Raw genomic sequence first — 22,917 nt, forward strand, 5'->3', positions numbered from 1 at the left:
TATTCTTAATGCAGGGTGGCAAATATGATGTAACAGGCATTGCTGAAACTTGGTGGGATGAGACTCATGGGGAGGACCCAAGCAAATTGTTTCAAGTCCAACAACTTTATATAGTGGATGGGTAATATTATTGTTGTTGTTATTATTAACTAATTAAATTTATATAACAACTGCAACTGACTGGTCAGGTTGACTTTTGATACCTGGAAAGGTCCTAGAACAGATAGCACTTAGGCACTTAGAAAAGGATGTTGTGGTTACTAAGAGCCAGCATGCGTTTCTCTAAAACAAGTCACATGTGCAGATTGTATCGAGGCATAGTTGAAATTCAGTTTCTGCTTGAAATACATCACGAGCTCCAACTTCCTCTTTAATCCAGATGACTTTCAACTGCTGCTGCAGATGAGGAACGGCCAGTTGCAACTGCAGCTTGTAGTACAATCTGGAAGGTACAGCATTATGTTTCTCTGGTAGGCTACAAGAGTAGGCGCTTGATGAAGTTGATAGTTGGGAAAACAAGAGTCCCATTAGATCAGTGGGTTGACATCTGTTAACTGCTTTAGATTTCCATTGTACATTATGACTGAAACAACTGCTCCACAACTGACTCCTGGGAAGCAGTGTAGTTCTCACATTAACAGCAGAAGAGGTAGTAACCTAGTTTAGACTGCACCTCTTTAGACTCCAGATGAGGATTCATATTATTCCAACAAAAGCAAGAGTAACATTCTGGCCTGGCTCTCTCTCTGCCATTCTAGTTTTCTATGTGTAGGAATCTGGGGACTGGGGGAGCAGCGAGGAGCTCGTTTGCAGTCTGAAGCGCAAATGAGCCACAGGTTTACTGGCTTGCTTCCTTTTTCTGGGAAATGTGCCAAACTAAAGAGAAATAGTGACAACTAAAGGGAAAATAGCTGTTTGTGGGGATAATTTTGAAGAAGCTTGCATGTTTGGTTTAAAAAATTGCACATTCCTTACCTTGCAGGTTTTACAAGTATGACTAAAACAAAGGGAGACTAGGTAATCTTGGATGAAAGAGCTGAAGCAAGACTCAAGCCACGCCCCCGCAAAATCTGTACTTTAATCCACCAGGAATGAATGACCTTGACAATGAAAAGATCCTCACTGCAGTGCACCAAGTGTATTGCTGCATGCAAGGATCTGTAGGTGTAAGGCATTAATTAAGTTGCATAAATGTGCTGCCTATATCATTGACATAGCTTTAAAAACATTGCATAATCATGAGAAAATCCTCTGCTTCCCAGAGATTAGGAAGCAGATAGAATTTGCTTTCCTCAAGAACCTTCCACACATTTGTTAAACTTCACTAATATCATCTTTATTCAAGTGCCCAAGAGTTTGTTTTTTTAAAAAAAAATCAGCTTTCATATACTCCTTTGTAGGAGGTACTTGCATTCTCACAGTCAATGTTTTATACCTTTTATAAACTTGGTACCTGCTGTCAACAACCGACACTCCAGCTCTTGCCCCAGCTAAGATAGCACAAGATGGTTACCACAACACACGTAGGCTCTACTATACTGTTTCTAAACTTCAGGAGATCTAGTCAGTTTGCAAAGAAGCATCAGTTTGAAGGCAGGGCATAGCTCTTTTGTACAGATGCAGAAAAGAGGGAATGCAGAGCTATACTCAGGGAAAGAGCCTGCTGCAGGAAATGATAATTTAGCTTAATGAAATGCAGGGCATAGGCAGTCAAAAGTTGGTATTCATATCCCTGTCTATTTTGAAGTTACACGAACACTAGCATGATTTAATGGATATATACTTTATAGCAGCAATTGTAAATCCATCAGTTAGGTTAGCACTTGGATTGGCCAAGACATACCTCAATTTAGAAGGAATTGCAGCCAGCCATTTTTTCCAGCATCTACACTAACTAAAACAATTCTGCAATTTAATTTGGAAATTAATGTTTTGTCAGCAAAACATTGAAGAGCCAAAGTTGTGGCAGCAAGTACAAAATAACCAAGATACACCACTGGTACATTAATGGCCTGAAGAACAATCCAGTGTTCGAGTGAGTAGCAACTGAAACACATTATGTAACATTAATACTAGCATTGTGCATACAGCAAGTTATATTTTAAACTTTAATTATATAAAATAAAGCAAATAGCTTGGAATGTTCTATTTCCAGCAATATTTAATTCAGAGATCTTGTTCTAGATTGTAATCCATATATATTCATAGTCCAGACTAGGTTAAGATACAAAGCAAATGCATCCTGATCAAACGAAACCTTTGTACCAGCTTCCATGAGTCTATGTCCTTGGAGGCGGCAGAGAATTTTTTTTTTCATTCCAATTTCACTTCACCTTTTAAATGCCTTTTCATGCGTGAATAAGGGCTGATAGTGTCATCCATCACAAAATCATAAAGCACTTTTGCCCAGGAGTTATACTGTGGCAGATGATCATAGTATTCAGGGGCCATTTTCTTCAGCTGCAATTAAAAAAAACCCAATGTTATTTAGAAAAAAGTTTTGTCAGCTGGACATTAAATAGCCAGTTTTAGAAGCAGTAACCCCACCTCATTTTAACATACAAAGCACATGAGTCTACCCACAGAACTACACTGCCTGATCCCTTATATCCTTGCTTGACCTCTGCAATCTTTGGAGAAGTCCCTGTTGGAGGTCCCTTGTAGCTCAGATGTACAACTAGTAACTACTGGAAGCCGTGAATTCAGCATGACAGGTGCAAAGCTGTGGAACTCCATGCCAACTGAGATTAGACAGGTAGTCTTTCCTGCTGAACTGCCAGCCCACAACTAAGACGTCCTTGTTCCTTCACACGTTTACTGTAGTATTAGGTTTTATGATACCTTGTATTCTTTCATTGTCCCATTTTCTATGGCTTGTTTTTATGTACACCACTTAGGAACATAAATGATATATTAACATAAATTAGATAAAAACAATATTGTGAATTTAAAATAAACATTCCTCTTCAACTTTAAAAGATCTAAAGCAGGGATTGGGAACCTTCCAGATGTTACTTCAACTTCCAGTGGCCTTCCAGATGTTACTACAGTTCCCATCATCCCTAGTTGCTGGTCATGCCTGCAGAGGCAGAATGGAAATTGCAACCTCACAAATGCAGGGGGCCAGCAGTTTTCCACTCTTGAGCCAATCACTTGACAGTACTTTTTATCCCTAAAGCACAACAAAGACAAACAACTCTTTACTGAAAATGACTAATATACCCAAAATAGGAGGGGTTTAAAAAAAAAACTTTTTAAAAACCTGCACAGACAGAATGCAGCTTTAGTGCGCTGGTCATACATGCAATATCCAACATTCATTCACTGCATAACTTCCTAGTCAGGTAGCAGGTACAAGAAGTATATTTCCTTTGAAGAGGAGCAGGTTAAACAAACACTAAGGCCGTTTTGTAGAAGTAACAGGTTATGTTTCAAGGTCAGCTTTGGGGCTGTGCAAAGGAGTCAACATTAACAGTCTATCCAGCTGTATCTGAGCTTTAAGCATTAGGAGCAACGACCACATCTCTGCAGCTAAACAACCTCCGTAAATGTCTTAGTAGCTGAATATATCTCACTGGTATGAAGTAGTATGATATTCTAGTTGACACAAGGTATTGTGTTTAGCCTATTGCTATGATTCTAAATACTGGTCTGAAAATATGCTTTGGATCAAGATAAACCACTTTAATCAACATTTACAGCCATAATATATTTGCCAACCTACATCAGCAAATCACCACACTGTGGTGGAATACCAGCAATCCATTCATTTAAAATACTTGTAAATGGACACTATAATGTACTCACCAGTGGAAGGTTTTTCCCAGGAACATTAGGGAAGTCGTGGTGTTCATTATGGTAGCCAACGTTGAATGTAAGTTTATTAAGCGGACCATAGTAGGAATATGTTTCATATCCCTTTAAAAACATGTAATGTTCAGCTATGAAGTGTCCTGAAATAGGGTGCAAGCCTAGCCCAAGCAGAGCTGCTGCTATCAGGTAGACAAGTGATTTTACTCCAAAGACATAGTATACCATAACATCAAAGAGAAATTGAATTGACAGATTCATTATTTCAAGTCGAGAGATTGGTTTGGGATTAATAAAAAGAGGCCGAATAGCATAGAATAGGGGCTGAAGAATAATCCAAAAGAATTTTCGAATACGGGTACAGAAAAACCATCCTTCAATGGGAAGAGGAATGTCCACATCAACTCCTTCACCGCCAAGATAACGATGGTGATCCATGTGATATCTCTTGAAGGATACAGAGTATGGGATGCCAAGTGCGAGATTGGCAAACATTCCAAGCCATCGATTCCACAGAGGTTTACCATTGCCAAAGGCACTGTTGTGGGCTATCTCATGAATAGCCAGAGTCATGGAATGATCAAGACAACTGCCAAACACATATGACCAAAATATAACCCATTTCCAATCCAAATCTTTAACTAGGTAAAGGGCAACTAGCTGTGCAAGGACCATCAGTGTAGCTATCCAGATCAAGTTGTAGTCTGGTTTCATCAAAGTTTTTATTTCTGGATGTTTACCTGTTGGGAGGAAAAGAGAAAGTTTCAATAACTGCTGTCAATAGACAAATACTCTTTGAAGATCATACCACAATTGAGTCTTATAATTGGATTCTATACATGTTAAAGTTTGAATACATACAGGATGCTTTAGTACAACTCTGCAGTCTACTGTAAAAACCACATGAATGAAGTACAGGCACAACAACAGCATCACTGCCATAATGGTTCAGGCTAAGTTAGGGGATGGAATCAGCCTTAGTTGCCCTGACAGAGGAGATGGACAGGGGGAGTGCAACCCTGTTGATCTCTCAGAGGCTTTTGATACAATCGACCATGTTTTACTCTTGGATCTTCTTCATGAGCTGGGGCACAATTTCACATTGGCTCCACTCATTACAGAGCAGGATTCAGAGAATGGCATTAGGGGATTATATGTGTGTCCACCACAAGCAGTTGTGTCACAGGACAGTATTTTGTCCCCAATACTATTTAGTATCTACATGAAGTTATTGGGAGTGGACTTTATGAGTATGTTGAAGTCATCAGTTGTTGTGGCAGGAGTCAGGTCAACAACTCCCACTAGCATAGGAAGGCTTTTCTCGCCTCCCTCCAAACTGTTTGGGGAGGGGGATTCAGGAGAGCCCACAGAACAACACACAGAGGGAGGAGTAGGGAGATTGTTTCATCATGCAAGCAAAAAAGAGGCTTACACTAACAAGAGCAATCTCCTCAGCACCAACTTAAATTCCATACTCTAGGTGGCACTCAAACTAAGTTTCCTGAATAGTAGACCCATTGAAGTTGATGGACCTAGCTTAGTTGTGTTCATTAATTTTGATAGGTCCACTGTGGGTAAAATGTAGTTGAAGCCACCCTCTGTGTCTAACAGAGGGTCTTCAAGTGATACAAGCAACCCAGAGGCTCTCTATTCTGCACAAGAAAAAAATATTGATTCTGTAGAAGACGAATTCACATAGCAGAACTGGATGGTCCAAAGTGGCTTTTATGGCAGCCCTCAGCAACATTTTACTCTCTCCCCACCCCCCACTTTCCCAAAACAAGGTAAGCAAGGTGCAGGGCTTTGGGAAGGAGACATAAGGGCTCTTGCAGGGTCCTTGAGCCCTCCTGTCCCACCTCCTTCCCAAAGCCTAGTTAGCACTTTTTAACCTTTTGGAAAGAGGTAGGTGGGCTCTTATAGGGACATTTGTCATAGGGACGCGGGTGGCGCTGTGGGTTAAACCACAGAGCCTAGGACTTGCTGATCAGAAGGTCGGCGGTTTGAATCCGTGACAGGGTGAGCGCCCGTTGCTCGGTTTCTGCTCCTGCCCACCTAGCAGTTCGAAAGCACGTCAAAGTGCAAGTAGATAAATAGGTACCGTTCCAGCGGGAAGGTAAACGGCGTTTCTGTGCGCTGCTCTGGTTCGCCAGAAGCAGCTAAGTCATGCTGGCCGCATGACCCGGAAGCTGTACGCCGGCTCCCTCGGCCAATAAAGCGAGATGAGCGCCGCAACCCCAGAGTCGGCCACGACTGGACCTAATGGTCAGGGGTCCCTTTACCCTTTACCTAGGTGGGCTCTAGGACCCTGCCAGAGCCTTGTGCCTCCTTCCCAAAGCCCAGTGCCTCCCTTAGCCAGCTTTGGGAAGGCAGTGTGAGGATACCCCTGCACACCAAGGCAGTGAACGGCCCACTGGTTCCATGTCAAAGTACTCCTTCTTGGTATGAAAAATTGGATTGCCCTGCTACTAAAATAAGTTGAAGTCTATATTTGCATATATAGTTGCATAATAGGTTTGTACACCAGGAGTCTGATTTTTTTTCGAGACAAAAGGAAATAGAAAGAGACATGTGTACCTGTGAATGGCATTTTTAGTGTATAATTTGATCGTTGTCTCCTACTGATGCTTCTCAGGAACCAAAAGGGCTAGAAGCATGCTGTTTAATAATGCTCAGGGCCACCCCACTCTCCCACCTTCTCATTTGCAAACCAAGAGTATCAAACACCTTGGCATGTGAAAGAAACCTCTATGATCAACCTAAAACCTGAGCTTCCAAATACAGCAACAGGGTCTACCTCACTTTCCCTCCACCAAGAAACTGAGATGGTTGAGCAACTTCACTCACTTGGCTAAATCCAGCTACAGAATGCCAGTGGCAAAAGTAAAGTGACCCCTTTTGCAACCTGTTGGCAGACCATTTTAAATTGTGCCTGCAAACTAGACTACAGCCATCCATTCCTTCATAGAGAGACAGCCTACTGAAAAGCTAGTAGCTGATCAAGGAATTAAACCCACATTCTATTATACAGTAAAAGCAGATGTTGTCCTTTCCACGCCCTTCAGCGTGGGGGTATATTTTAGTCATTTTGTCCAGGGTACACTTTGAGCACATCACTGAGGGCAGCACTAACAGCAGGGTATGAAGAACAACTTCTCCCTTTCTTTTATCTTCTCTCACAACCCACAGAATGTTTGGACATTCCAAGTTACTACCACATTTGCCATGGCAATATCTAGGTCTAGTAGGCCTACCCAGTCCTACACATCAAAAGTCCGCCTTAGAATCTTCCCTGGAAACAGGAAACAGATGAGAGCTCCAAAAGTAAGAATCAAAGATGGGGAGCCGGGGAGTGTCCTCCGCCGGTAGGAAATTTGAAAACCACCATCATCAGCATTTATTCCGATTTATATACAGTGGTACCTCGGGTTAAGTACTTAATTCATTCCGGACGTCCGTTCTTAACCTGAAACTGTTCTTAACCTGAAGCACCACTTTTGCTAATGGGGCCTCCTGCTGCTGCCGCTGCGCCACTGCTACATGATTTCTGTTTCCATCCTGAAGCAAAGTTCTTAACCTGAGGTACTATTTCTGGGTTAGCGGAGTCTGTAACCTGAAGCGTATGTAACCCGAAGTACCACTGTACCTCTTTTTATCTAAAGATCCTATCAGACTTCATGTTGGCAAAAGCACTGCACCCTGCGAAAACCATTTCAAAGCCTGTTTGGCTGCCACCAAGCACCAGCTGGGCGAAGTCCTCAGTTAACCAAGGTCGCTTTGAACCACCTCCCCGAATATTATGCGCAGGCAGATTTCGAAATTGAAAAGAGAAAAAGCGGCGTGCGGGGGCACAAGGGAAAGGAAAGCAGCAACGTGCTTGTAGCGGGTGGCCGGCCCCAGGCCTTTGGATGTGACGCAGTGCGTCTCTCCAGATGTTGGCAGCTCGCTCCCCTCCAACCCTGGGAACTCCTCTCCCCATCACCCAAGACCCAAAGGAGGGAGCGCCGTCGGCCGGGTGGGGAACTCCGCCGAGAAAGCGAAAGTCGGGGCTTCCTCCGCCGGAGACAAGAGGCGTCGGTGCGGGGCGCCAAGGGCGGAGGCCGGGAGCAAGACCGGGAGGCGTCTGCCTGCCACGCCCGGCCTCCTCGGGAGCCAAGGAACGGGCAGAAGGAGGACTCGAGCGCCTTCGCCCAAAAAAGGCATCGCAGCGAAACGGGGGAGAGAGAGGAAGACGAGACCAAAAGGGGAGCGGCAGGCGGCGAAAGTGCGCACTTACTTAGGATTTCCTTGCGCCGGTCCGCGTGCGGCTGGTCCGTATAAACCCACTCGAAATCCTCCCGAGCCACGGTGTTCCCCATGGCTCTCCCGCGGACCCAGCCCCGTCGCCTCTCCTCGGCCTGCTACGTCCGACCCCTCCAGACGCCTCTGCCAGCAATCCGCTGCTCGGCCGGGGCTGCTGCTGCTGCTGCTTCTCATCTAGAAGAGGAGGAGGAGGAGCTCCCGCCCCTCCCGCCGGTACCAGGTCCCCCTTAGCACAAGCTCATTGGCTGCCATGAGCGGCGACGTCACGGAAGCAGATTAGCAGCCGCGTCTGGAGGAGGAGGGGGGGTGCGGGTGCCGTGGCGGCTTCCTTCAAGGGAAGCACCTTTATGTTAATCACGCTAGCCTTGAATATAATAATGACGCGACACCGTGAATTGCCGCTGACATTTATTGTAATTTATACTTGCGGCGCGGTAATAATACTGTACTTGGTGAAGTAAAGTAGGGCTGAGGGAGCAAGTGACGCGGGGGAGGAAGGCTGTCGTTTCAGTCAGGAAAGTCGGTTAGTTCCCTGAAGGTTGGGAGCGAGAGACAAGAAGAGGCCCGGCTGAGTTTCGGAAGACAGCCAGCCTCGTCTGCTTTGTCCTCTTTCCTGCCTCCGTTGCCAAACTTCTTTCATCACCAGAAAACAACTCCGCAATTTTGAGAACTGCTCCTCAACATTTCTCTCGGCCGCTGCAATGGCGCCCCTAAGGGTTTCGCGCTGCTAAGCCACAGGTTCAGCTTGGGACCTTCTCTCGCCCTATAAGGCTTCGAAAGTCAGCCCCGAAGGGAAACTCCCCCGGGGAAGGACTTCTTGTCTCGCAGCTGCAGTATCAGAAGCCGCTGCTGGGTGCACTTAATCTCTATCTCAATTCTGGGCATGCCTACCTTACGTGTGCACCATTTTTCAGTATTTAGGGGTCCAAATCGCCAAGAAACTTAACGAACTTGTTGTTTTTTTATCTTGTATTTTTATCTCGTGAAATACCCCTGGGATCTTGCAGAAGAAGAGCAGTATACAAATTTAATTACACACACACACACACACACACACGGTAAATAATCAAAAAGTTTGATTTTTGATTATGTAACCCGATGTGAAAGGCAGAACCTGGGTATCATGGATAGGCTGATTGATTGTCAAACAGAATAATGATTGTCAAACAGAATAATGACTATGGAAGATTTGAGAAACCAGTTAGAACCTATAACAGGGGTCAGCAACCTTTTTCAGCCCTGGGCCAGTCCACTGTCCCTCAGACCATGTGGTGGGCCGGACTATATTTTGAAAAAAAAATATGAACAAATTCCTATGCCCCACAAATAATCCAGAGATGCATGTTAAATAAAAGGACACATTCTACTCATGTAAAAACACACTGATTCCTGGACCATCCGCGGGCCGGATTTAGAAGGTGATTGGGCCGCATCCGGCCCATGGGCCTTAGGTTGCCTACCCCTGACCTATAGCGTGCACTTGGATACTGCAGGCTCAACTTTAATATTTTCTTTTATCCCCAGCGCTCTTAGAGGCTGCTGCACATCAACTTACAGCATTTGAAAAGGAGATCGTGAGTTACTCAGGAGTGGTAAGAAGGCTGGTTTCTAACATTTATAGGTGGCTCTTTGAATCTGATAAGGAGTAAAATGATTTGCTACATATACTGTGGGGGAAAGAGCTAGTTAGACAAATAGAATAAATGACTGGAATGCTTTGTGGTTAAAGCCACCATATAAAACATCATCTGCTGCTGCTAGGGAGCTGTAGGTGAAAATACTGCATAATTTGTACTCGACACCAAGGAAGGTAAAGGTAAAGGGACCCTTGACAGTTAAGTCCAGTCGTGAATGACTCTGGGCTTGCGCCGCTCATCTCGCTTAACAGGCAGAGGGGGCCAGTGTTTGTCCACTTCCACAGACAGTTTTTCCGGGTCATTTGGCCAGCATGACTAAGCCGCTTCTGGTGAAGCCAGAGCAGCGCACAGAAACACCGTTTACCTTCCTGCTGGAGCGGTACCTATTTATCTACTTGCTCTACATGCTTTCGAACTGCTAGGTTGGCAGGAGCTGGGACGAACAACAGGAGCTTACCCCGCCACGGGACCTCGAACCACCGACCTACCAAGCGGCAAGTCCAAGCAGCACAGTGGTTTAAACCACAGCACCACCCGTGTCCCATTAGATAAACCCTAATGCTTATCCTATATGTTGGAGAGGTTGTGGTATGGTTGGTACATACTTCCATATGTGATGGATTGTCCCCAGGTACAAGTGTTTTGGGAGTTGGTATACCAAGAAATTTGTGCGATTACTGGTCAATGGATACATCCATCTCCAGCATTCATGATGTTTAATATGTTTGTGGATAGAAATTTAGATCGTAATCATAAAGAATTGTTGAGTCATTTACTCTCGACTGCAGAAGCAGTTGTAGCTCAGAACTGGAAGACACATCACAATGTAAATATTTACCAGTGGTGCAGCCTGTTATGTTATGTTAATTTACCTTTCACATCTGTTTTGTTTTGCTTTATCTTTAATTTGTATTTTCAAAAGCTTTGTCCCACTTGTAAATGTCTAAAAGAAAAATAAAGGCATATCTCACATGAACATTCCCATCCTACACACATTTTCTTGGAAGTTCTATTGAGTCTGTTGAAATTTTAAATTATTTTCTGTACTCCAGTTTTATCTATCCCTGACAGACAGAAGTAAGCCCACTGAAAATTGCTTAGAGAAATAGATGATAATTAAGAAAAAGCAGTGTAATTCTTTCAAGTAATGCAGGGTTCCAGCAATGGAAGGGGGCAGAGGAATGGAAGGAGCTACTTGTCTGGGGATGCATTTGCCCTCCTTCACACGCACACAATTTTTCTACAGGAACTTTTCAAGGTACAGGAACCTTGAACGTGCTTGCATCTGGTTACATAAGCAGGGCTGGCCAAAACAACTAAGGCCCCCAATAAGCTCTATCACACAATCTGAAAGTTTCACTTCAGCGGTCTTGGTGTAATTACAATGGGCCCTACATAGCCTCATGGATTGCATGCTGCTTCTTTAGTGCGCCTAAAAACATTGCTACTCCAAGCCACTGTTTGGTTTGTTTGTACAGTCAAACCAGTCCCTCTAGGCACAGAGCAATTAACTTGGACTACCTGTTCAAAATGTTAAATGTGGCATGTACCTGTGTTTTGATGGAATTCTGAGACAGCATTCATTGTGCTGTAATGTTCTAGAATGAGGGAGAAACAGTACCGTTTATAAAAGGCTGGTTGTGTGCCTTTCTCAAAGTCGCTTCACACAGAGAGAGATGGCATCCGTAAAGAAAACCAAAAGCACATTGAACGTGCTATGTCACATGTAACAAGCACATGTGTCCACATATTTACCAGTGCACACAAGTGAACACTTGTGTGTTCTTAACACCTGATGAAGTATATGGAGATTTCCTAGAGGAATGTTGTATCAGCATAGACTTGCACATCCAAGATGAAACACAGGCCCTGTATATTAGGGTCTCAAAAACCTATTTCGGCTGCATGCCTCAGATAGCAAAACTTGAGGCATTGGCTTGGGCACATCACAAGCTGAGCAGGTCTGGAATAATTGCAAGTGATGTGCTGTTCATTTCCCCTGAAATAAATATGCCGCACAATCCATCTCTGCTAACGTAAAGCTGTACACATAGGAATCGCACCAAACATATAAGGGCTTAACCATTTATAGAAGTCCCCCCTTCTCTCCCCCTTCCTCTTGTCTCCCCCAACTTTATACTGTATACAGTAGTAAAATCTCACATTGAATATAACTTATCTGCAGAAATAACTTTATGATCTGAAAATGGAGACAATGTATGTACTTTTTCACCCAATAAAACCTTAAAAAAACACAATTGGGGGGGGGTAAAAAAGTCCTGCTTCAAGTTTGGCTCAAATAAACCTATCTTTTTCTAGTTTGTACCAGAATCCTATTAAAAAAATTAAGAGCCCTTACTTAAAATAAGGGGCACTTAATAAGTAACTGCTGCATGATATATTGCCCCCACCTCTTATTTCACTTCATCCAATCAAAGTATTGCCTGGAAGAAATCTTACCAGTCCTAAGTAAACAAACTGAGCAAATAACAGTGACAGCTATGCAGGTAGAAAGCAAAGAGGCATGATGACTATCCGCTGCAGAAGCTTTGAGAGATTGCTGAACAAAGCCTTCAGGGACATGATAGCCCTATCTCACTCACAGGTTGATTGCTCCTTGGTTATCACAAAAAATGTGGGCCTCAGGGAAGGGCTGGAGGAAATCATCCATTAAAAGAGACCTATTCCATGGGGGACACACGGATATCCTCTTGTACAGTGGTACCTCGGGTTAAGAACTTAATTCGTTCTGGAGGTCTGTTCTTAACCTGAAACTGTTAAGTTGTTCTTAACCTGAAACTTCAGGTTAAGAAGCACCACTTTAGCTAATGGGGCCTCCTGCTACCGCCGCACGATTTCTGTTCTCATCCTGAAGCAAAGTTCTTAACCCAAGGTAATATTTATGTGTTAGCGGAGTCTGTAACCTGAAGCGTATGTAACCTGAAGCGTATGTAACCCGAGGTACCACTGTATTGAGGATAATGCTGTAGAGAGTGGAGCAGGGGCTCCTAGTACTGTGTGAGTTAGTTGATCATTGGAGACATAGATATGTGAAATGTTCAGACCACATGGTGACTTGCCTGCCTAGTGCAAAGACAGCAGATACCACATGCCAGCCTCATTTGCTAATCACATGAAGCCAAACCATGTTTGCACAAATGAGCAAACATGGACTTCTAGAAGGAAGATCACAGCTACTTTGCTCCTCTTTCTGTCTTCCTGCTGCTGCACTGCTGTAAGCAAAGCCCTGGTTTGGCTTAGTGTTATGTCCAAACCCAGGATCATGGTTTATCTTCCCCAGGTAAAGCATGTGCAACAAGTCATGAACAAACCTTGGCTACAGCTCATGGCTTGTCTGGAACAAAATAAACCATGAGCCCTGGGTTCAGATGCAACACTAAGCAAACTATAGCTAAGCTCACAGCAGCCATGTAAGACTAACACTTGTAAACAATAAAAAATAATAACAGAATATGTAACCTAGAACATGCAAGTTACATTGCAAATGCTCCAGTTACAGATAGGTAGCCGTGTTGGTCTGCCATAGTCAAAACAAAAAAATTTTTTTCCTTCCAGTAGCACCTTAAAGACCAACTAAGTTAGTTCTTGGTATGAGCTTTCGTGTGCATGCGTATGTATCTGTATTTCGTGTGTATCTGAAGAAGTGTGCATGCACACGAAAGCTCATACCAAGAACTAACTTAGTTGGTCTTTAAGGTGCTACTGGAAGGAAAAAAATTTTTTTGTTTTGACATTGCAAATGATGAGGGATAGCCATGTATTTCAGATACACAGTCCATTGGAAGGCAAACACAGCTTAGGCAAATACATAAAAATGTGCAACCTTGAAAAAAATATTACCCAGAAACAAAAGATTTGCAAAAAACCCTTCCAACCCTATTTTTGTTGGGGTTTATTCTTAAAATTCCTTTTCCTGTATTCTTTCTCTGCATTTGTTATTCTCTTAATAAGTGAAAATAAGATTACTGTTAACATATTTGTTAATTCAGAGAAGCTACAGTTTCAGAACTATACTTTCTTTGAAGAAAATTAATTCTAACAGAGCAGATAGGAAAATTCATAAATTATTTTTTCCAATGAATCTAGGAGGTAGACAACTAACATATGTCTTTCTTCTCTGCTGCAGACTATCTATATTCTGCACCTTCTCTATTTAACAATCTGCAAAAGAAAAAGTCAGCGCTACAAAACCATTCTTTCCAATTTCCTGTTATTTGAGTTTTCAGGAAATCACTCGTTAAAATAGGCACTGTACTAATGTATTTGTTATTCTAGCAGAACTGATTACTCTGGATATAATATAGCAGTATTTTTAGGGACCAAGTATCACTGTGATGAATAGAATACACTTTACTCCAAATATTTAGGAATATTTTGCAGTGAATGCATGCTTCACCCTGTTAAATGTACACCTATGGAATAGTATCTTTAATAATTGTGTTGATTATTTGCTATGTGACAGCTCTGGAGAATTCCTTTGTGAAAATATTTAACAGCTTATATACCACCGTCCAGAACTCTAGTTCTCTTAGAGGTCAGTTTTCCCCAGCAGTGTATGTTTCAGTGGTACACTGTTCCATCCACCTGGTCATTGAATTAGGGATAAGGAAGGGTTGGAAATGAAGTTTAGTACTGGAATTTATCTTAGTGATTAATGCATAGGTGAATAGATATGTGCCATTTTAAATATAGTTTGGTTTTGCAGTGGTTTTAAAAGTGTGTATGTAGGTACATTCAATTTTGAAATGATTTTCTTCTTTCCATAATGCATTAATTACATTCCACAAGTGGCATGTCCCAGACACTGCTCTTAGGATCAATTGTAGGAACATAGGAAGGTGCCTTATACAGAGTCAGACCACTCATTCACCTAACTCAGTATTGTCTTCAGCCTTTCAGACATGAGTTTCTCTCAGCCCTACCTAGAGATGGTGTGAATTGAACTTGAGGGCTTCTGCATACAGAGCATATGCTCTACCACTGAGTTGAGAACCTTCCCATATTGTTAAAAAAAAAAAAAGTTTAAAAGCCCAGTGATGTTTAGGATCAATATGAGGTTCAGTGGGTTTTCTGCTAGAGGCTGACCCTGGATACTCATCTGTAAGGCCCTCAGCTACTAAAATGAGCCAAAACTTCCCTCTAAATACTTGCTGCCCACACCTACTGACATATAGAGAACAGTTGGTTCTCTCTGTAGCCCTGCTCAAATGTATCTACGCAGGTCAGAAGGGGGGAGATATATTTACCCTGGAATCCACCCAAACTGCAACATGGACTGTTAAAAACACAAACAGGTATTTTCTTAAGAAATGTTACATCCAGATTAAGTAGGGTAAAGGTAAAGGACCCCTGGATGGTTAATTCCAGTCAAAGGCAACTATGGGTTGCGATGCTCATCTCACTTTCAGGCCGAAGGAGTCGGTGTTTGTCCACAGACAGCTTTTCTGGTGCTGTGGCCAGCATGACTAAACCACTTCTGGCGCAGTGGAACACCATGACGGAAACCAGAACACATAGAAAGGCCATTTACCTTCCTGCCGCAGTGGTACCTGTTTATCTACTTGCACTGGCGTGCTTTCAAACTGCTAGGTTGGCAGGAGCTGGGACAGAGCAATGGGAGCTCACCCTGTCGTGGGGATTCAAACTACCGACCTTCTGATCGGCAAGCCCAAGAAGTTCAGTGGTTTAGAACACAGTGCCACCCACAAACTCCTTCCCTACAGGGTTCTTAGCTTCCTGACCTAACCAGACTGATTATCCTAATCCTTCTTAATAACTATGTGTCACACTTGTTGTTTTTCCCTTCAGCCTTTTTCTGGTTCCCACATCAACCCTCCATTCAAGTTTCTAATTTCTCTGCCTATATCTCATTTTAACTCCACCCAACATTCCATCCGACTTCCCTGCTGTACATCTCTATTCCATTCACTCTTCTGTTGCAATGAGGCGCTAAGATTTTGCTAAGATAAAAACAACCTTATAAACTGCCCTGGAATCAATTCTATGGAAGAGGCCGGAGCATGCCTAGGTACTTAAAAATACTCAAGCACATATTTGCTTGAAGTTTGGATGTTCTAATTTAGATGCCTCTGGGAAACTAATATAGTGGCCTATGAACAAATTAATATTTTTCTTCATTCGTTTTCAAAGGGGCAGAGGGAGTAGAAAACCCAGGGCTCAGCCACATGTACCACTCCTTCACAATGTTCCTGGGAACAGGAATGGGGCAAAATATTGTGCCGGCTTCATTGGATAGCTTTAGCATACTCAGGAATTGAGTGTTTTGTGTCACTTTTGTAGGAAATGCATACTTTTTTGCACATTCTGCAATCTCAATTTTTTGGCGTTTCCACCACCCCACTCCAATATTTCCATTCTTTCTGCCACCTGCTTACTCCACCCTCCCCAACTGTGTTCTATGTTTTTAGCTGTTCTTATTTTTATCTGTAATCTGCCTGTCATGGGAAAAAGTGGAGTATCAACAACAACAACAACAACAACAACAACAACAACATGTATGGAGAAACAATGGTCTCAGACTTTCCTATAAAAGGGCCAACCATGCTTAAGAATTGTATGTGTTCTAAATAAAACAGATCAGGTCTAAACTTAAATCTCTTAACTTTGCAGCGTTTATTGCCTGCTGCTAATTTTTAACTACTATTCAAATAGTTGGAAGAAGTCTGATTATATCATTGGATTATCTTGTTCCAAACACATCACATGGTGGTGGGGGGTGGGAGAGAGCTTTGGTTCCATCCCTTCAAGAGTTGCCTCATGAGTAAGGCTGAACCTTTCTATCCCCTGAAGGGGATGTGAGGAAACAGAAAAACACAAAACAGTAATCACTAGACATTTCTTGCACCAGAAATGGTAATCTGGGAAAGACTTAATGGTCAAATAGGAACAATCACTTTCTTTACTGCTTTCTTTATAAGCACAGGTAGGAAATGAGAAATAATACATACTGTGGAATTATGTTGCTGGCATACATGTTAGATCATTATAATTATTTTTTGTTGGCATCCGTCTGTCTCAGGGGACAATGGAGTGTGCCTCCAGGGGTGAAGTGAAACCACTGCATTAGCAGCACCAAAGTGACCTCCCGGGGTGCAAGCCTAGGAAGTGTGTATGAAGGTCCTGGGCTGCCCAGATGACAAGACCACCCTCTCAGCCTCACTAATGTGGACCAAAGGAAAGCAGAGCAATACGTTTGGCACCAGCTTGGCTCCAGGAGTTGCCAGAAGAAGGTGTACAAGGCGCCACTCAAACCATTTTAGGGACTCTGGATCTGTGAAGGATTTACTCCTTAACCTTTTCTTCTTCCTAAGATACCCCACAAAGCAGCGAAGGTTTAGGATCAGTTTTGCTTCTTCTAGATGGGCTACCTTCCCAGGTTTGCGAAGCCCATCTGCCCTTCACTCCCCTCTACAACAGGTGCAGAAACCGCCTTCTTGACCGTTGGACCCGCTATTGGTCTTGTCTGCTCAATCCTCTGGAGCCTGTCTTCGCATGCAGGGGAAGTCCCTAACTCACCTAACCCAGGTGAGAGCTGACTGCAGGGTGGGGACCAAAGGTGGACAAATTACCCCAGAAGGAGCATGACATGTCCCCCACCAGAGATACTACCCCTCCCCTAACACACCATACACTCCATTATAATAGAAATGAGATTTAATAATCTAGGAATGGCTAAAGGAAATGTACTGACTTGCTGGCAAATAATAACTTGCCACATAAGGAAGTGAGGCAACCTATGGAACAACATCTACTGGGTAAAAAAATTGAGCTGGGTAAAAATTCTGCCCAAAATCAAAGCTGACTGTGACTTAAAACATATCTTCCTTGTATGTTGCCCCAAGTATATCTGTTCTTATTAACACACAAAACTAAAGCAAAACAGTTAGCATATTGATTAGTATCCCTTCCTATTCACAGCCAATTCAAAAAGCACTTATCTCTGCTAGTTAAATGACATGACTTCCAATGGAGTAGACATGTCTGTCAGTTGCAGCAAAAGCATCATTATCTTGTGGCATATGCCATGAAATAGCATCTGATGTAATGAGCTCTAGTCCACAAAAGCTTTAAAGCCTCACTTTAGCTGTTTGTTGAGTTAAACTCTGCATTTTTAAGAGTTACCACCTTGTCAGGTAACCAATACTGCTGATCTCAAGAGGTTTCTACATGTCCTAAATTGTAGGAAAAACAAACTTGCCTAAAGAGGCCTGAATGTTTACACTAAGTAGATGGGCAATATTCCATCTTTCACCAGAGTTGCGTATATGGTCATCTAGATGAAAAGTCCTCTATCTAAAAATTCCAGAGGCTACAGACAGATAAAAAGAACAAACAGTCTTGTAGCACCTTGAAGGCTAAGGCTGCAATTCTATGCACGCTAACTAGTGAGAAGCTCCCATTGAGCTCAGTGGAACTTGCTTCTGAGTAAACTTGCACGTGTCATACCAGATTTGTTGTGACAGAGAAATTACTGATTATAGCAGAAAGAGATGAAAGTGGTGGGACTGAGGACATACAGTAATGATATCAGGTTTAAGGGTTGATTTTCTGTGATCCTTAAATTCTCAAGAAGACAGTCTACTGTTACAAAGTGGAAGCTTCTTTTCTGGGTATCATAACAAAGGAAGAACTGTAGTATTGGTGTCTTTTTTCCTAATGTATCTACTAACATGTCTTATCCTGTCCTGTTGCATTTATGAACAGGATGTTTAAAGAGTGGTAGAAAAGTAGAAATTCCCTACCTTTTCCATGTATGCTTAAAACCAGTGTCTTTAGTGAATGGTGGAACACTATTGGCAGGTTTGTGGGGGAGAACCTAAAAGACATCAGACTGGAATAACTTTCATGGGTCTTTTGATCCAGGCCAGAGTGCTCTAAATACACTGCCACAGCCTCTTGAGAATAATGTGTCACCTGACTCGAAACATCTTAGTCAATTAACTGGAAGTTTTCCAAAGTGATCTTAAGAATGTTTACTCAGAGATCAAGCTCTCAAAGTTTAGTGGGGCTTACTCTCTATGAAGCATGTTTAACATTCCAGCCTTCATCACTTAAATCTGCACACATTTCAATGCAAGTAGAACAATAGTTCTCAAGATGAAAGCATGCTGTTTTTCCATTATTCGTGCATCTGCCACAGCAGATACCACCTTAGCAGAAGCATTCCCACTGTATGAAAGAGAAGCAGAAATATTTATCCATAGACAATGCCTGCTTACCATATGAAAGCTAAAAATAAGTTTACAGTATCTTTTTTTTACTGAAATTACAGAAAATCAGAAGAGTTTATTGAGGAAGCTCATATATTGGTCTACACCTATCAAAATATTTGGGAAGAGAGAGCTGGGTTGTCAAATTCAAACAGATGTTTGGAACTGGATTTGGCAATATGACCACAACAGACAGTACAAAGCTGAAATAAATTTGTTTCCCCACCTTGGCATCTAGTTTACAAGATTCTGTATATCTATGATGTAAATGGTGTGGGGGTGTATTTAAAAAGCACAAAAATGTATAAAACACATCCTTTTGTATTTGTTCACAGGCCAGTGGTTTGTTTTATGCCATGTTATCATTTTTTCTGCCTCCCTTCTCTTTCTATTGGGCTTTCATATGAACGTGTTAAGTTTTCTTCAGGCTGTGTATACACCATACATTTAAAGCTCCAAGAATCCTGGGAACTCACAAAGCTATAATTCCCAGCACAATTAACAAACTACAGCTCCCAGGATTCTTGGGGGGTGGGGAGTATTTTTTAAATATATGGTTTGTATGCAGTCTCTCTCAGCCAGACTGATGTTGTCTTTTACAAGCAACCTATCTTTCCAAGGCAGCATTTCCTGCAAACAAGAACATGCACAAGGCGCGCCATACAGAATTACTACATGCAGATAACAGACAGCTAATTCTAGGTTTTAACTTTATGAATATTTTTGGCATGCATCAGTTTCATGAAAATATGCAAAATGTGAACTTCACATGCACATGTAATACCATGTATCTGTAGATACGGTTTTATTGCTTTCTAGAAATTATGTTATTCCTTTTAGAAATTGGATTTAGTGTTTTCTCCTGTTTTTATCTTGTATACCACTTTGATGACCTCTGGCTGTAACTTATGACACGTTTCTGAATAGCCATCCATACTGAACATATGCATTGCATATTCAGTCTTGATCTCTAGCATAAGAAGAGTTTGGATTTGATATCCCGCTTTATCACTACCCGAAGGAGTCTCAAAGCGGCTAACATTCTCCTTTCCCTTCCTCCTCCACAACAAACACTCTGTGAGGTGAGTGAGGCTGAGAGACTTCAAAGAAGTGTCACTGGCCCAAGGTCACCCAGCAGCTGCATGTGGAGAAGTGGGGAAGCGAACACGGTTCACCAGATTACGAGACTACCAGTCTTAACCACTATACCACACTGGCTGGGGTGGGGTACACTTTTTCTGTAATCTGCCAGGGGCTGAATACCAGCAGTGGTCAGGACATCTCTTTCTCCCTCTGCGCGCACGCGCACACACGCACACACACACACACACTTACCTCTTCCTCCCTGTTCTTCAGATTGCCAGGAGAGGGACAGGCCACTCTTAACCAAGTCCTTTTCTTCCATCTCCTTCCATTGTCAGGTTTCCTCCCCCTCCTGCCCTCCTTTTGGGCTCCCAACACCTACACGAAATGTGACCAAGGGTTGTCCACAGCTACTTTAGCATCATTAAGGACCTGCTCTTAGTAGAAAAGCTTTTTAAAAGAATAGGGATTTCATTTGTGTGGGTTTGAAACTGAAGAAGGCCATGTTCCTCCGGAAAAGAAGGGAGAGTAACATGATATGGAAAACACATTTTGATTATTTGCTGCCTGTAATTTAGATTGCAATAATGAAAGTCTGTGCTCTGAAGTGTTTACAATGTTATTACATGTCCATATAGGCACTCCATATATTTATGATGCTAAAAAGCCCACTGCATATGCACTGAACTGTACTGCTCTCTCTAGTGTTGTCAGCATTTGCCATAGAAATATGCCAAGAAATGGTGGTCAGTTTAAAACACCCCCCTCAGACTATTGCAGCAGGCTTTGCTGAACAAAGTATATAATTATTGTGGACTAATTTTCATTACCTTGTCTAGTTGCAATCTCATTGAAAGGCTCCGATTCTTACCTAGATTCTAAACTGCTAAGGGCTTTGAAAGGTATTATCAAGAATCAGGTTCTCCCATATTTTCCTCCTCCCTGTGACCATCAGGTCCAGCTGGGCGCATCACTCCTTCAAATGGCAAACCTAGCAGGGAGCCATGAGGGGCACAACCTCCTCCATCATAGCACCAGACCTCTGGCATATTATCTCCAGGGAAGTCTATCTGGTCTCACTGCTGTGTGTCTTTTGCCACCTAGCTACAACACAGATAGTAAGCTTCCTGAAAAAGCTAGCAGGAATGGGTTGTATTCAAAGTAGCAGTAAGTGAATAATCTGTTAGTGCAAGGATTTCTGCTTTCACATTGGAATGTTCTCCCCCATCCACATGCCCCCTAAACTTTCTAGGGTGTTCCCTCAACCCTAGAGAGCAGATTTGGGGAGGGTGCACGGTGCAAGTGGGGAATTCTGTTGCACAAGCATAAATCCTTGCACTAATGAGTTAAAATGCAAATGCAAACAAGTACATTCGTACCTTGGTTGACGAACACCTTAGCAGTCGAAAGTTCTGACTCCCGAATGCCGCAAACCCAGAAGCGAGTGTTCCGGTTTGTGAATGTTATTTTGGAAGCTGAACGTCTGGCAGGGCTTCCGCAGCTCCTGATTGGCTGCAGGAAGCTCCTGCAGCCAATTGGAAACAGCATCTTTGAAGTAAAATGCTATGGAAGTCAAACGGACCTCTGGAACGCATTCTGTTCAGCTTCCAAGGTACGACAGTACTGTATTTTTCTGCCTATAAGGCGGCCACATGTATAAGATGACCCCTATTTTTTTGAACCCTTAATTAAGAAAGTCCTTGGTATGCCTCCCCCCCTTCTCAGTTTGATTCCCTGGCACCATATTTGTATAAATTAACTATCCCAAAATACAGACGTGCCTTCACACTGGCCAGATTACATGTGATGCCCTCTGCCATACTGGAGGGCAGATACCAAAAGATTCCAACTGAGAAACGACTCTGCCCATGTGGAGATGGCAATCTGGAAACAGTGGCTCATGTTCTCCTGTCCTTTCCGCTTTATAAAGATCTGAGGAATGAGATAATCACCCCACTCTTACTTACCATCCCAAGCCGCCCATCTGCGGCCACATTGTTCTTTCTTTTATCACATGAAAATGATCAGACAACAGCAAAGGTTGCTAGGTTTATCGAGGGTGCAATGAGATTAACGGCCACTATCTGAACGATAATCTTGGTCATCTGATTGTCCTTTTTACCTATTGTCTTTTTAATTGTATATATTGCTTGTTTTATGTTGCTATGGCCGTTGGCTAATGCGAATAAAGTTTATCTAATTAAGAAAGTGGGCCAGAGCCTGAGTCCAAACCTGAGCCCGAGCCCCTGTGCATTCACTATCCATGTATAAGATGACCCCAAATTTCTTACCAAAAAATATATAGCAAAAAACATAGTCTTATACATGGAAAATTACACTACCTACATGACTCCTCAACTTATGCAGAGAGAATTGTACTCTAGAAATTTGAATGCTTTTTCCAGCTTCCATTTCAACAATACTTTCAATCATTCACTGAAGAGATGGGCGTTACTGCAAAACAGCTGTAAAATTTGTCAGTAGAGATTGTACAGATGCTTTCTAAACCTGGGGCAGGTATTAACTTCAGTTAGCAAAGCAGTTTTCCAGACTACTGAGGACCGCAGAATTTAACAGGGACAAACCTGACCAGGAAATACAGTTGCTCTGTAGAATACTGCTGTGGTTACCCAAGAGTAATATGTTTCTGGAGGAATATGGGGCGTTTCTGACATGATGGTCTTTCAGTAGTATCTGTAAAGAGGACCAATTTGGGTCAAGCAAATGACAGAAGTTCCTTCCCATGCCATAATCATGAGAATGAACCACTTTCACAATTGTGATTCTTTCTTGAAGATGTTTGTGTAGGATTCAACCACAAGAAAGTGGCACACACC

The 22,917-nt window shown here is 42.6% G+C and overlaps 1 protein-coding gene and 1 long non-coding RNA gene across 2 annotated transcripts; one reads left to right on the plus strand and one right to left on the minus strand.

The window, feature by feature from the left end:
• Positions 1–1,310: 1,310 nt before the first annotated feature.
• On the minus strand, positions 1,311–8,299 carry LOC310758675 (sphingolipid delta(4)-desaturase DES1). The gene is made up of 3 exons (XM_083605515.1): positions 8,084–8,299; positions 3,808–4,550; positions 1,311–2,460 (listed from the first exon to the last, which is right to left on the minus strand). Exons 1-3 carry the CDS (start codon positions 8,163–8,165, stop codon positions 2,314–2,316), a joined length of 972 nt encoding a protein of 323 aa, XP_083461641.1. The 5' UTR covers positions 8,166–8,299; the 3' UTR covers positions 1,311–2,313.
• Positions 8,300–8,423: 124 nt separating this feature from the next.
• LOC310758805 lies at positions 8,424–10,722 on the plus strand. The gene is made up of 3 exons (XR_014545932.1): positions 8,424–8,522; positions 9,634–9,701; positions 10,169–10,722. It is a non-coding gene; the product is annotated as an uncharacterized lncRNA (long non-coding RNA).
• Positions 10,723–22,917: the final 12,195 nt, after the last annotated feature.

This window comes from Podarcis filfolensis (assembly GCF_964270895.1).
Source record: "Podarcis filfolensis genome assembly, chromosome: 3".
Taxonomy (NCBI): Eukaryota; Metazoa; Chordata; class Lepidosauria; order Squamata; family Lacertidae; genus Podarcis; species Podarcis filfolensis.